General features: G+C 40.6%; 1 protein-coding gene across 1 annotated transcript in view; it reads left to right on the top strand.

Moving 5' to 3' along the window:
- MOXD1 (monooxygenase DBH like 1) overlaps positions 1–14,614 on the top strand; it is a 101,380-nt gene that overhangs the window by 37,499 nt on the left and 49,267 nt on the right. Inside the window, exon 4 of the mRNA XM_056563316.1 lies at positions 349–436. Coding sequence (XP_056419291.1) covers positions 349–436 — 88 coding nt within the window. The remainder of the gene's footprint in view (positions 1–348; positions 437–14,614) is intronic.

Raw genomic sequence — 14,614 nt, 5'->3', positions numbered from 1 at the left:
CGTTTTTGTTAATGACAAATTAGAGTTAGTACTGACCCATAATATGGCAGTGCTAAAAAAGTCAGGTCCCATTCGCCAGTTTGGTGCATTTTTAAAAGCATAGTTTTAAAAAAGGAAATTGGAAAGATTTGTTTTACCAAATATTTGTTTTAGTTAAGATTAAAAAAGACTAGGAGAAAAGGTATAAATCTTTCATTTATACCTGTTTCACTTTAGGGTCCACTTTTTCTTTTTGCCAGATACAAATACATACAAACTTCAGAATTGCACAGTGTGAACACTTACTTTTTTGCTATAACCTTGTAAATTGAAAAAGATAATAAATTTAAAGCTATATGTATTTTTAAGACAGGTTCCTATTCCAGATAAAGACACAACCTATTGGTGCCAGATGTTTAAGATGCCAATACTGGACAAGAAGCATCACATTATTAAGGTATTGTAACAGATCTATATGATATTAGGCTGCACGGTTACACGGTTAAAGTTTCATCATGTTCTTCCATAGCCTATTATGTTGAGGTTGGCGGCATTTCTCCTATATTCTATCCTGACTCCAAATAGAAGGCAAACTGAATGGATCTGTGGACCAATGCCCTGTCTCTAGAACTCTACTACCCATATCTTGTAATATTATAGTTTTTAAGAAAGACATCCATGTTTTCATTGAAATTGGTCAAGTATTTAACCATCACAACATTGTGTAGTCTTTCCCGTAGAGATAGAATATATTTTGGATAATTTCTCACGCAGTGTTACCAAAAAAGTTTCATAATTATTAGTGTTTTTTTTTTTTTTTTTGTGTAATTGAGTAAAGGAGTGCAATTAGAATTTTTATTAGGGAAGCAATCATTAGCTTGTCAACACTAATTCATGCAATACTCATACATTGCATTGATCTGTTCAATCAGTACCCTTCTAGCAAAGTCTGCCTGAGCCAGGCTGTATTAGTGGATTTAAAGTGTTACTGAAATGAATAGAGGGCATGTGTACTGAGTGGAAAGAGGTCCCGTTCAGGAGATCACGGGAGGCCCCAGCGGTCGGACCCCAACCCCCCAAGCGATCAGCTACTTTTCCCCTATGGATAGGAGACAAGTTAATTCTGACTGCTGTACCCCTTTAACATTGCAGATGTGGTGGACTAGTAAAAGTATCCAGTTGCCACAGTAACTGATTGGCACCCCACAATCAAGTTTCAGCGGTACTGAGTGAGCACCTGATAGGCAAGGCACATGACATTTAGTTAGTCACTATTGAATACCTGTGTAAAAAGAGAAAAGAAAAACAGGAGGCAGCACTTCTTGTAATACCCTCATACAATTTCCCCATTCGTGAGTTAGTAAACAGACAGGAAGCAAGATGGCTGCTCATCTTGATGGTATGCTATATATTTACAGATCACCCCTGTGCCAGGGGTTCAGTAATTCCAATAGAGTCCACGGATCTGAGAGACCAGGAGGCAGCTCCTCATGTATTAACCTCGTACAATCTACCCACTAGGGGGAGAGATAGTAAACAGACAGGTAGCAAGATGGCCACTCACCTTGAAATGTATGATACATACAAACATCACCCCTATGCCAGAGGAACAGTAATTCCAATGAATTCCACGGCTAATCACAGCTGTCACAGAGAATAAAAGGAATCCAATCCCATATAGAAATAATACAGATAAAAGAGGACCCTTTGCAGAGGAACACTCCGGACTTGTGATTTTGATCCAAAAACATAATTATTTTTTTAATATAATTTTTCAAATTCAGAGCGTCCCACCGCAAAGAGACCTTTTGCCTCACTCTATTATCAGCAGAATGCCGGCTGCTAATAGCAGTTGATATTCAATGTATATAAACAGTGCTCAGCTTCTGAGCACACTTTATATACTCCAAGCACATATGTCCAGTGGATCTCACAAAGAGCTTAACAAAACTGTGGCTCTTCATGAGGCAAAAGGCTCTTTCCTGACATGGACAGAGGTGTCAGCAGAGAGCACAGTGGTCAGACTGAAAAGAAATTCAAAAAGAAAATAACTTTCTCTGTAGTATACAGCAGCTGATAAGTACTGGAAGGATTACAACATTTTTAATCAAAGTCATTTACAAAGCTCTATAACTTTCTGGAATCAGTTCATTTAAAATTAATTGTTTTGCACCGGAGTATCCCATTAAATTTGTTTTGCTTCCAGAAAACATTTTTCCTGCCCTGCCAACCATGTATGATAGATCTTTCTGTATACCCGGGGTCTAGTTGTTTGGGCAGCATGAAAGTGAATTGCCAACAACTCTGATGACTTATATTGTTGTTACAATGGCTAGTGGCTATAATAACTGAATAGAGAGGTTATGTGGGTTATGCTGGGTGTAGTAGCCCCTGATGTACATGTTCACAGTGTTAAAAGATGAATGATCTAGTAACACTGTGAAAAATATTATAATAATAAATAAATACTGTAATTCTTAATTCACTTTTAATTTCCTATTTTATTTTTAGTAATTAGCACTACAGTCACATTTTATATTATTTTTCAAGAAATGAATGTATATATATATATATATATATATATATATATATATATATATATATGTACTCTTTTTTTCTCTCTCTCTCCTTCACAGTTGATGGTGATAGGGGTTGGGATGGGACTAGGTAGGGATCAATATGATGTTGTGTTATTTTGTTTTTGTATGGAAAAATAAAATAATAATTTTAATAATTGCAAAACTATTTACAGTTGTATTCAGATATACAAACTTTAGATATAGAGATATAAATATTTTATAAAATGTTTAAGAAAGGAATAGGAAACTACTATAACCCTGCTCTTGTCCTTGTCACTAACATAAAGTAACAATATGATCTGGTTTAAAGTTCTACATTGTATGCATACTTAAAGGATTAGGTCATTAGAAGATTTCAGTTATCAGTTCATTTTCATCAGGGGCTAGAGCTTGGACTTAGATAAAACACGTGTCATTCTAAAATGAATGTCATATCTAGAACATTGCAAAACTGCACTGCAACTTCAATATGTAGTGCAGTATAGTTTATCTTACAGCTTAAGTGTATGGCTATACAATGCTCAAAAAAATAAAGGAAACACTAAGATAACACACCTAGATCTGAATGAATGAACTAATCGTATAAAATACTTTTGTCTTTACATAGTTGAATGTGCTGACAACAAAATTACACAAAAATTATCAATGAAAATCAAATTTATCAACCCATGGAGGTCTTGATATGGAGTCACACTCAAAATCAAAGTGGAAAACCACACTACAGGCTGATCCAACTTTGATGAAATGTCCTTAAAACAAGGCAAAATGAGGCTCAGTAGTGTGTGTGGCCTCCACAGGCCCGTATGACCTCCCTACAATGACTGGGCATGTTCCTGATGAGGTGGCGGATGGTCTCCTGAGGGATGTACTCTCAGACCTAAACTAAAGCATCCGCCAACTCCTGGACAGTCTGTGGTGCAACGTGGCGTTGGTGGATGGAGCGAGACACGATGTCCCAGATGTACTCAATCGGATTCAGGTCTGGGGAACGGGTGGGCTAGTCCATAGCATCAATGCCTTCCTCTTGCAGGAACTGCTGACACACTTCAGCCACATGAGGTCTAGCATTGTCTTGCATTAGGAGGAGCCCAGGGCCAACCGCACCAGCATATGGTCTCACAAGGGGTCTGAGGATCTCATCTCGGTACCTAATGGCAGTCAGGCTACATATGGCAAGCACATGGAGGGCTGTTCGGCCCCCCAAAGAAATGCCACCCCACACCATTACTGACCTGCCATCAAACCAGTCAGGCTGGAGGATGTTGCAGGCAGCAGAATGTTTTCCATGGCGTCTCCAGACTCTTTCACGTCTGTCACATGTGCTCAGTGTCAACCTGCTTTCATCTGTGAAGAGCACAGGGCACCAGCGCAAATGCCAAATGTCCTGCACGGTGTTGGGCTGTAAGCACAACCCCCACCTGTGGATGTCAGGCCCTCATACCACCCTCATGAAGTCAGTTTCTGACCGTCTGTTTTTGAGTGGACACATGCACATATGTGTCCTGCTGGAGGTCATTTTGCAGGGCTCTGGCAGTGCTCCTCTTGCTCTTCCTTGCACAAAGGCGGAGGTAGCAGTCCTGCTGCTGGGTTGTTGCCCTCCTCCACGTCTCCTGATGTACTGGCCTGTCTCCTGGTAACGCCTCCATCCTCTGGACACTACGCCGACAGACACAGCAAACCTTCTTGCCACAGCTCACATTGATGTGCCCTCCTGGATGAGCTGCACTACCTGAGCCACTTATGTGGGTTGTAGACTCCGTCTCATGCTACCACTAGAGTGAAAGCACCGCCAGCATTCAGAAGTGATGAAAACATCAGCCAGGAAGCATTGGAACTGAGAAGTGGTCTGTGGTCACCACCTGCAGAACCACTCTTTTATTGGGGGTGCCTTGCTAATTACCTATAATTTCCACCTGTTGTCTGTTCCATTTGTACCACAGCATGTAAAATTGATTGTCAATCAGTGTTGCTTCCGGAGCGGATAGTGTGAGTTACATTGTGTTGTTTAAGGGTTCCCTTTATTTTTTTTGAGCAGTATATTATTGCTCCATATAGATGCCCTGCAAATTGTAGGCACTTTTTAACATAATGTATAACAGATATAACAAAAATGAAAGATAAGTACCTGTCCATCTGGGTTCCCATACCAGGCCAGGGGTGGACTGACGACTCATGGGGCCCCCGGGCAATAAAGACAGATGGGGCCCCCGTGTGCCGACCCAAGTGTAAGCGAATATAGTACAGGAGTACCCCTTAAATAGCCATAAGTCTTTCAATGTTTTACCTACAGACCCATATGAGGCTTTTTTTTTTTTTTTGCTCCACCAAATAAACTTTGCAATGACTTGACTCATTTTATTTTTGGGGTGAAAGTGAGGAAAAAAACATGCAATTTTGCAAACTGTTTTTTTTGTTTTTTTTTTTGTTTCTACACAGTGTACTTTACGGATACAATTATATGTTCTCTATATTCTGTAGGTCCATATGATTACAACACGACCCAATTTATATAGATTTTGTGTTATTTTTCTACTTTTAATGTGGTTAAAATTGTCCTCTGACCCCTATAACACTTTTATTTTTCCGTAAACAGTGATGTATGGGTGCTCATTTTTTGCGTCATGATCTCAATAGGCTGAGAGAATGGGTTGAGCTCCCTTACCTTGCTACGTGCTGTTTCATTAGTGCTCCTACTGTGCAGGAAGCCACAATCTAAATATTGCATGTAATATTCTCCTATAGGGACTAAAAAATAGTAATTAAATGTAAAAAAAAAAAATGTTAATGTATAAATTTCCAATTTTTCAAATAAAATTATGTTAACAATAAACAAACACATGTGGTATATGCATGCATAACTGTCTGAACTGTTAAAGTATAGGGTTATTTAAACTGCACGGTCAATGACGTAAACGTAAAAAATAACAAAGTCCAGATTTGTATATTTTTGGTCAATTCATATACCAGAAAAATTACCCTCACATATCCCCGTATGAGGAAAAATAAAAGGTTATAGGGATCAGAAAAGGACACATTTAAGAATACTGATTTTCATACAAAAAGTTATAATTTTTTAAAATAGTAAAATAAATAAAACCTCTACAAAGTGGGTATCAATTTAATCATATGGACCTAGAAAATAAAGGTAATGTGTCATTTTTACCAAAGTGCACTATATACTACTATATAGTGCACGATGCTTGGAGTTGTAGTTTTGGGTCAGCTGCAGATATATAGGCTGTATCAGGGCATGCTGGGAGTTGTAGTTAGTAACTGCAACTCCCAGCTTTCCTTGATCCAGCCTATATATATCTGCAGCTGACCCAAAACTACAACTCTCAGCATGTAGCAGCAAAGCTTATACTATACTTTTATATACTGCAACATGGTGGGAGTTGTAGTTTTGGGTCAGCTGCAGAGCCATCTACTGGATCAGGGCATGCTAGGCGTTAGAGTTAGTAACTAAACAACCCAGCATGCCCTGATATATTCTTTGTGTTTATCGCGGTCCCAAAATTAATCCTGCCGGCATGTTAAATTATTATAGCTTAGCGGTGAGTTGCCCTCGACCTCATTGCGGGCCGGCTTGGGGAGGGCAGATGGTTTAGTAGATGCGCCAGGGGGCTGCAAAACCAACATAAAAAAAAAAAAAAGGAATTAGCTGGCAGCAGCCCCAGGGACCAGGGACCCGGGCCTTCGGGCACTGCCCGAGTGCCCAACGTGTCAGTCCACCCCTGTACCAGGCAGAAAGACATCTCTACATAAATCCAGCGAGCCCGTGCGCCTATGCTGAGATCTCCACCAGCTTTGATCTAGCCCAAATTTCAACAGAAGTTTGTGCTGGTTCACCAGGGTAAACTACCATAAATTTGGCAAGCAGGGATGGCACAACCCCATTAGACAAAACCACTGTTGTCCTTGCTAGGCCACACCCCTTGTGCAAGCCATGGCAAATAATCGCACAACATCTGCAGCTTGCATAGAAATGTTGCCATTATTGGTCAGTCAGAAATATAATCCCACATGATAAATACTCTTCTTTGTGTTGTATCTATGTCTGACTATGTAAAGCAATGGTATAACCAACAATATGTTGTATCCTAGAGAGATGCTGGCTATTAGTAAAGAATGTATCAGTCTGCATATGACAAATTCCCTTCAGTCTCAGAGCATTATTGATACTATGCACAAGAGACAGTGTTTGACCTTCAGCACCTAATAAAGGCCATTAGCCTCCAGAAAACAATGCCGGCTTTTATTCCGAATTCTTGACTGGCCCACTTTGTTTGAGCTATTTACATCATATGCAAGGAAGGAGAAGGAAGATTATGTATGACTTCATATCTATAAACATAAGGAAGTAATGTCATGGGTCTTAGCATGGGTCTTTCCATTTCTCTATCAGTATAATTTTCCTTTTATAATAGATGATACATACAATTGGTTGTCGATGTCCTCTTTATTGCATATTTCTCATAAAAAAATTTATATAAAGGTAATAAACAGTAATTTTTTACAGATCAGTAACCAAAATAATTGTACAGTATAAGATAATTTTTATATTATTTATCCAATACACATGAACAAAGGCTTCTCACAACTGAATATAAGTCTTTCACAGTAATGCTAAAAAATATTTGGCTTCACTTACGTAAACTGTTATTACACATCTAGATACAGATCCAGGTCTAGATGTTGACTGGGCTAGAATGACACTAATATTCTCTTTAGCTGTTTTTGTGGTCTGTATCTAATATTTTCTGCACCATCTGTGGCTGGTGGGACAAGAGGCAGACCTCCAGGTACAATGAGGTAGTGCCTGGATCCGGCATGGTTGAGAGGTCTCCATAATCCATTTAGCCTTCAGATTCAACCAAGACGACCAATGTTTTTAGTTTACTTTACAGTGCAGAATTTGCGGTTTCATTTATAATGTTAGACCAATCTAGATTCTTAGACATGATGGTGAGTCTGGATTTTGCGGCGAGCCATTGAAGTCAAAGGGATTACTGTGATTGCGTATTTGGTATACCCGATATACTATCAATGCAAGGGAATTTCTTAAATTTTAATTTACAATTAAATGGTAATGTAAACAGGTTTTTAGAGTATTTTAACCAATGGCTGCAGCCTGGACTGAGCAGAAGCATACTTTAGTCTTCGGTTGAATACTGCTGTAGAGACAACAAATTCCTGTTCTCATTTCCAGGAGAGGAATTTGAGGTCCTACTTCCTTAGAAACAGTGAAGGTCCCAGACACAGAACCCCACAAAAATATTTTTATGTACATTTGCATTAGTAGATTAGACAAAGAAAACAAATGTAAGTGACATATACCAGGATATTTCTTTTACTTTGTGTGGAATGCTCTCTGTGTTTATCCAGTTAACTCAGTCAAGCATTAGAAATTGTCCACAAATCTGCCATGTCTAAGTGCAGGATGTTATTATGAGGTACAAGCCTAATCTTGACTGGATGACTTTTTCCAAGGTTGGGTAAGCACACATTCTTAGGTTTTTGAATTTTTGTGTTTTATTTTGCAAGTAACTAGGAAATGGAAACCGTTTCCCTTTTGGCCTAAACTTTTCATAATCTAACGTGCCTAAAATCACTAATTGGAAATGGAACTGAAGAGACATTAGTCATTGGGCTCAGGAGCAAATTCTGTATCATTTACCGTAAAAAGTCATTGGCGAAAGGGCAGATGTTGATGGAGTGAAGTGAATGACAGGGTGAGAAAATGATGTGAAATCCAAAAGCAACTATAGGAATGACTCAACAATTCACACATCTGGTGTTTTATATTGTAATGAATATAAACAGTTATTATAAGTGCCTTGGTTTACAATCTATTCGATTTATTTTCTCTATTCAGCTGATTCAATTTTGGCAGCACGGCTAGTGACATCTTTTTTTTATGCATCTGGATAGTGATGTTCCCTTTTGAAGGGAATTTGCCAGCTGACAACCAGATGATACTAACTATACCTTTTAGGACATAATCAGTCGTCAGCCGTAACTTCGTCCCGCGTCAGGCGAAACAGTGTCCCACCTCCTCCCTCAGACCAATTGCTGTCAGTCGTCAGCCACAACTCCGCACTCCATCAGGCAAAACAGCGTCCCGCCTCACACCAATCGCTGTCATCCTTCAGCCACAAGTCCCTCCTCCCTCATCCAAAACTCTCTTTTCTAAAATGTCATGCCTCAGACGATTCTCCCTCAGATGCAGCTTCCTGAAACTGTGAAACTTCCACATGTACTACAGACACTACATGTGCTACAGAGTCTGTATAGCAGAGCCAACACTGAATAACATATACATCAGAACCTGTAGAGCAGAGAGCCAACACTGACTAGGCTCTGCTACACGGCAGGAAGGTTTCTCGTCTGAGGGATGATGGAGTTTCGGATGAGGGAGTTCAGGATGACTGAGGAAGGAGGAGGGAGTTGCGGCTGATGCCTGATGGAGATTGGCCCAAGGGAGGAGGTGGGATGCTGTTTCGTCTCACACGGGACAGAGTTATGGCTATAATGTACACCGTATTTCAGCCATTTGTAACACCAGTCCTTTCTTTTGCTATTAAACAGTTGGAGAGGTAGTACCTATCTGCAGCTGCATGTCTTCTACCCACCTGCTTAAGCTGACACAAAGCCCTGTACAGCAATCAGGACAGACAGGGTGGGAAGGAGGCATGCTGCTGTTAAGAGGCACTACCTTTCCCCCTGTTACATAATAAAAAAAAAAAAAGCCCAGCATTAAAAAGTTACAAATGGCTGGCATTAAAGTGAAACTGTCACCAAGAATATGCTTGTGAAGCTGCACACACTGTGCACTAGGGTTTCACAAGCATATTCTAGACATACCTTTAGTGGCATGTTAGGCTAGTTTATGCTTAAACAATCAAGCTTTCTGATCCCCTCGGGAGTCTGACTGACAGCCGGGGAGATGGAGCACGGGGTGTGCTCTGCTCTGGGCTGCACCACCTCTTTCTACTTACGTTGTGCAGTTGATTGACAGGTAGGGCGCGTGAGTGGCAGAGCTACACAGGGCTGCTGCAGGCAGGTGAGCCCTGCCTGGCAATCAACGTGAGCCCTACCTGGCACAATATAGGCTGAAAGAGGTGGTGTGGCCGAAGCACAGCGGACCCCGGGCTCCGTCTACCTGACTATTAGTCTGACTCTCGAGGGGATTATAAGTGTAAGTATAAACTAGAGCCTAAGGTGTCACAAAAGATATGTCTAGAATTTGCTTGTGAAGTCCCAGTGCACAGTGTGTGCAGCTTCACAAGCATATTCTTGGTGACAGTTTCACTTTAAAAATAAAGGTATGGTTAGTTTTATCTAAACCAGAGGTCTCAAACTCCCGGCCTGTGGGCCATTTGTGGCCAGTGGAACAAAATTTTGCAGCCTGCCCCAGGTGATTTCTTCAGTCATTTAGTCATGCTTCGGGTAAGCAGGGCTAAATGCCAGAAGACTTCACACACTTCGGCAAACACTGCTAAATGGGACCTGGTTCACATATGATGGGGCAACCAGTCTTGCCCCGTCACTAAACTGCTACTTACATCTGCCTGTGGGGACTTCCTGGCAGAGGTTAACACGGTTAGTGACGTCATTGCAAGCGCCACGGCCACCTAATGTGGGGAATCCATGCTAAGGCTACCTAATGTGGGAATCCATGCTAAGGCTACCTAATGTGGGTAAACTGTGCTATAGCTACCTAATGTGGGGAATCTGTCCACGACTTCCTAATGTGGGTAAACTGTGCTACGGCTACCTAATGTGGGGAAACTATGTTACCTAGTGTGGGGAAACTGCTACCTTCCTATTGTGGGGAGACTGCTGCCTATTTAATACTCCCCCCCCCCCCCCGAAGTATCACTCCCATCATCTGTTAGCTCATGCTATTACCACAGGGGGTAGGGGTAATGGGGGGGGGGGGGTTGCTGGTGGATGATGGCAGTGCTACTGCTGGTGGGGGGTGTTGCTGGTGAATGAGGAGGGATGGATGCTGGGGGCATTATATGTGAGGGGTACATGCGGCCCAGCCTCACCCAGCCGCTACCTCCAGTGGCCCCCAGATAATTTGAGTTTGAGACCCCTGATCTAAACCCTGTTGCTGGGGTCTTTCAGCTCCATACCTCATAAAGAATTAAAGGGTTTTCTGGAATATTAAAAGATAGTTAATTGACTTGTGCTTAAAAAGTGCTTATTATTTTAATGTTATGTGTGCTCTAAAGCAAATCAGACTGTAGGATATTCATGATTATGGAATCATGAAAATCTTAACTCTATCTCTGCTAAACAAGTATCTCTTAAATACTGTCAGGGAGGCACTTCAATAGTTTATTAATTATGTTCTTGCTCCAGTGTGGAGGAGAAGTGGAATGTCCTCACATGCAACAGAGAAAGAACGAGGATATGTGGTTCATATCCTTTCATAGCCTTTGTTTTACTGTATATCACCCCAGAGGGAGTGGTAATATGGAGCGTACTTGCTCTCTGACACATGGATTCTTATTCAGAAAAGCAGTGAGAAGATGAGTATGTGATTATCTTATTGCACATACTTCAGTCTTTAATCACTCCACAACCTGGGGTTAACCCCTTAGGACTCAGGGTTTTTCCGTTTTTGCACTTTTGTTTTTTCCTCCTTACCTTTTAAAAATAATAACCCTTTCAATTTTCCACCAAAAAATCCATATTATGGCTTATTTTTTGTGTTGCCAATTCTACTTTGCAGTGAAATTAGTCATTTTACCCAAAAATGCACGGCAAAACGGAAAAAAAAAATCATTGTGCGACAAAACCAAAAAAAAAAAAACATTTTGCAAATTTTGGGGGCTTCCGTTTCTACGCAGTGCATATTTCGGTAGAAATTACACCTTATCATTATTCTGTAGGTCCATATGGTTAAAATGATACCCTACTTATATAGGTTTGATTTTGTCGCACTTCTGGAAAAAATCATAACTACATGCAGGAAAATTTATACGTTTAAAAATGTCATCTTCTGACCCCTATAACTTTTTTATTTTTCCACGTACAGGGCGGTATGAGGACTCATTTTTTGCGCCGTGATCTGAAGTTTTTATTGGTATGATTTTTGTTTTGATCGGACTTTTTGATTACTTTTTATTCATTTTTTTAATGGTATAAAAAGTGACCAAAATACGCTTTTTTGAACTTTGGAATTTTTTTGCGCGTACGCCATTGACCGTGCGGTTAAATTAATGATATATTTTTATAGTTCGGACATTTACGCACGCGGCAATACCACATATGTTTATTTATTTTTTTACACAGTTTTATTTTTTTATGGGAAAACTTTTTTTGGGAAAACTTTTATTAGGGAAGGGGTTAAATGACCTTTATTAATACTTTTTTTTTTTAAATTTCTTTGCAGTGTTATAGGTCCCATAGGGACCTATAACACTGCACACACTGATCTCCTATGCTGATCACTGGCGTGTATTAACACGCCTGTGATCAGCATTATCGGCGCTTGACTGCTCCTGCCTGGATCTCAGGCACGGAGCAGTCATTCGTCGATCGGACACAGAGGAGGCAGGTAAGGGCCCTCCCGGTGTCCGATCAGCTTTCAGTTTCACTTTAGAAGCAGCGGTCAGCTTTGACCGCCGCTTCTAAAGGGTTAATACCGCACATCGCCGCGATTGGTGATGTGTGGTATTAGCCGCGGGTCCCGGCCGTTGATGAGCGCCGGGACCGGAGCCATATGATGCAGGATCGCGGCGCGATCCCGCTTCATATCGCGGGAGCCGCCGCAGGACGTAAATATACGTCCTGCGTCGTTAAGGGGTTAAATACAGTTGCACCAAACCCTTCCACTACATACATGTAGATATGAGTAAAGGATATATCTATATATATCTATCTATATATCTAAAGAATAAGTTGGCCAGCACTATTGATTCCAAGCTATTATATATACCTTGCAATGCCTGCTGAGCTGTTCACACAGAGGCATATTCATAGTGTAGGGTCCGTCCCAGAATAAGGTCACCTTACCGTGGTGGGACGGTCCAAGCTATTCGGCCGCCAAATTTTCAAGCTAAGTACCTCATAATTTCATAATTTCATTTATTGCATTACAGCTGTATAGCTTTTGCCGCAGCACACAAAAAGAGTTCAGGTGCAAAAAAACTGTGGTTTATTCCATGGTAATACAAGCAAGCGACGTTTCAGCTGCCAGTGCAGCCTTTCTCAAGCAACAAAATAGCGACCATACAGAGTATTTATATGTAAATGAACAAACACATCAATCAAATTAGTGATACATCAATTAGTGAGAATAAGTTACAAAAAGTGCATTTAAGATGTAGGGTCACTTTAACCACTATAATAACAATATTGCACAAGTGCCCAGTGATATATTAAAATTTATTTACATATGAAAAAGCTGCACATATTATAAAAAGTAACATTTTAACAATAATTGCAACAGGTGAATCAAGTGATTAGTAAAAGAGGCGGGGGCAAGGTGGTCGCACCCATCCTACCTGTCTCTATGTGTAAAACCGTCATTGCTATAGGTAACAGTAAAGTCTGGATATGTGATGTACATCTCCGTGCTCGCAGAACGCCAGGAGCGGCCAGGTGACCTCCCTGCATCACATGACCTGGACGTCACGTGACCGCTCCCCCGTCTGCGAACGCGCACTTAGAGGAAAGGATGTCGGTGCTGCCATGATACGTTAGGGAAGACCGGGCAGTCAAACGGCGTGATCCGGGGCATGTCATGCCAAGGGTACGAATCTGAACGCAGCCGTGGCCGCACGGTCTGAACATGTGTTAAAGTAAGCGCCACACAGCCATACCGCAGGTGCGCCAAACAGAGGCACGCACCCGATCGCAGGCAGTAGGCGCATGGTCTGAATGTGTATGAATGAAATGAACAGTGTGGGTGTGAGATAGAAAAATAAAGATGTGTGTGTGTGAATAAGACGTGTGAATAAGACATAGAAAAATAAAGTAAAGATGTGTGTGTGTGGGAATAAGACATGAATAAATGAGGTAAAGGAATCAGTAGAAGAAATGAATAAGTGACCTCACTCGGAGGCACATTATAAGAAAGAATGAAAATTAAAAGAAAAAATAGATATAAAAAATAACATTAAAAAATAAATAAAATAAATAAAAAATAATAGAAAATGATGAATAAAAAATAAAAAATAAAGATAAATATGAAAAAATAAAAAATTACGAAAACAAATGAAAATATGTAGCCATAGATATAGGGCTTAAGTAGTAAAATTGTAATGCAATCAAAACACTGATCCCGGCTCCACGCACAAATGTCACACATATCGGGCTATTATTAGCCCTAACCCCTCAACTGCCCCTGCTCACCCCATTTGTTTGGGGAGTCACCACAAGGTCCCCCTCGGCGTCATACGTCAGATCGGGTCCATAGTGGTAGCCTTGTGGAGGTGGGTATTTACCCAGGGCAGCCCCGCGATCATCTATCACTCACTGAGCACGGGTACCAGAGGATGTTTGATGCCATCTATGTAAACAATATAAAATAATAATAATAATCAAAGTAAAATAAGAAATAATAAAGTAAAATGAAAATAAAAAATAAAAAAAATTGAATAGGAAAATAATAAAAGATGTAATAATAAAAATGGACCAAATAAAAATAAAATTAAATAAAAAATAAAACAAGACCAAAAAAAAATGTTTTTACAGTGATAATGAAGGTGATTAGATATGTGAAAGAAAAAATGATGTGAAAAAAAATATATGTTCATATGTGAAGGGTATAATATAGGTGAGTCAGAATGTGTGAAAAATACACTGTAAGTGAATCAACATAACATTTATTTTCACCATGGCAGCAAAGGCAAATAATTGCCCCGGCCCCGGATCACGCCGTTTGACTGCCCGGTCTTCCCTAACGTATCATGGGCAGCACCGACATCCTTTCCTCTAAGTGCGCGTTCGCAGACGGGGGAGCGGTCACGTGGCGTCCAGGTCATGTGGCGGAGGTCACCTGGCCGCTCCTGGCGTTCTGCGAGCACGGAGATGTACAT

The sequence above is a fragment of the Hyla sarda genome, chromosome 3 (genome assembly GCF_029499605.1).
Source record: "Hyla sarda isolate aHylSar1 chromosome 3, aHylSar1.hap1, whole genome shotgun sequence".
NCBI lineage: Eukaryota > Metazoa > Chordata > Amphibia > Anura > Hylidae > Hyla > Hyla sarda.
The sequence above is the reverse complement of the archived record's forward strand: the minus strand, read 5'-3'. Positions and strand labels throughout refer to the sequence as shown.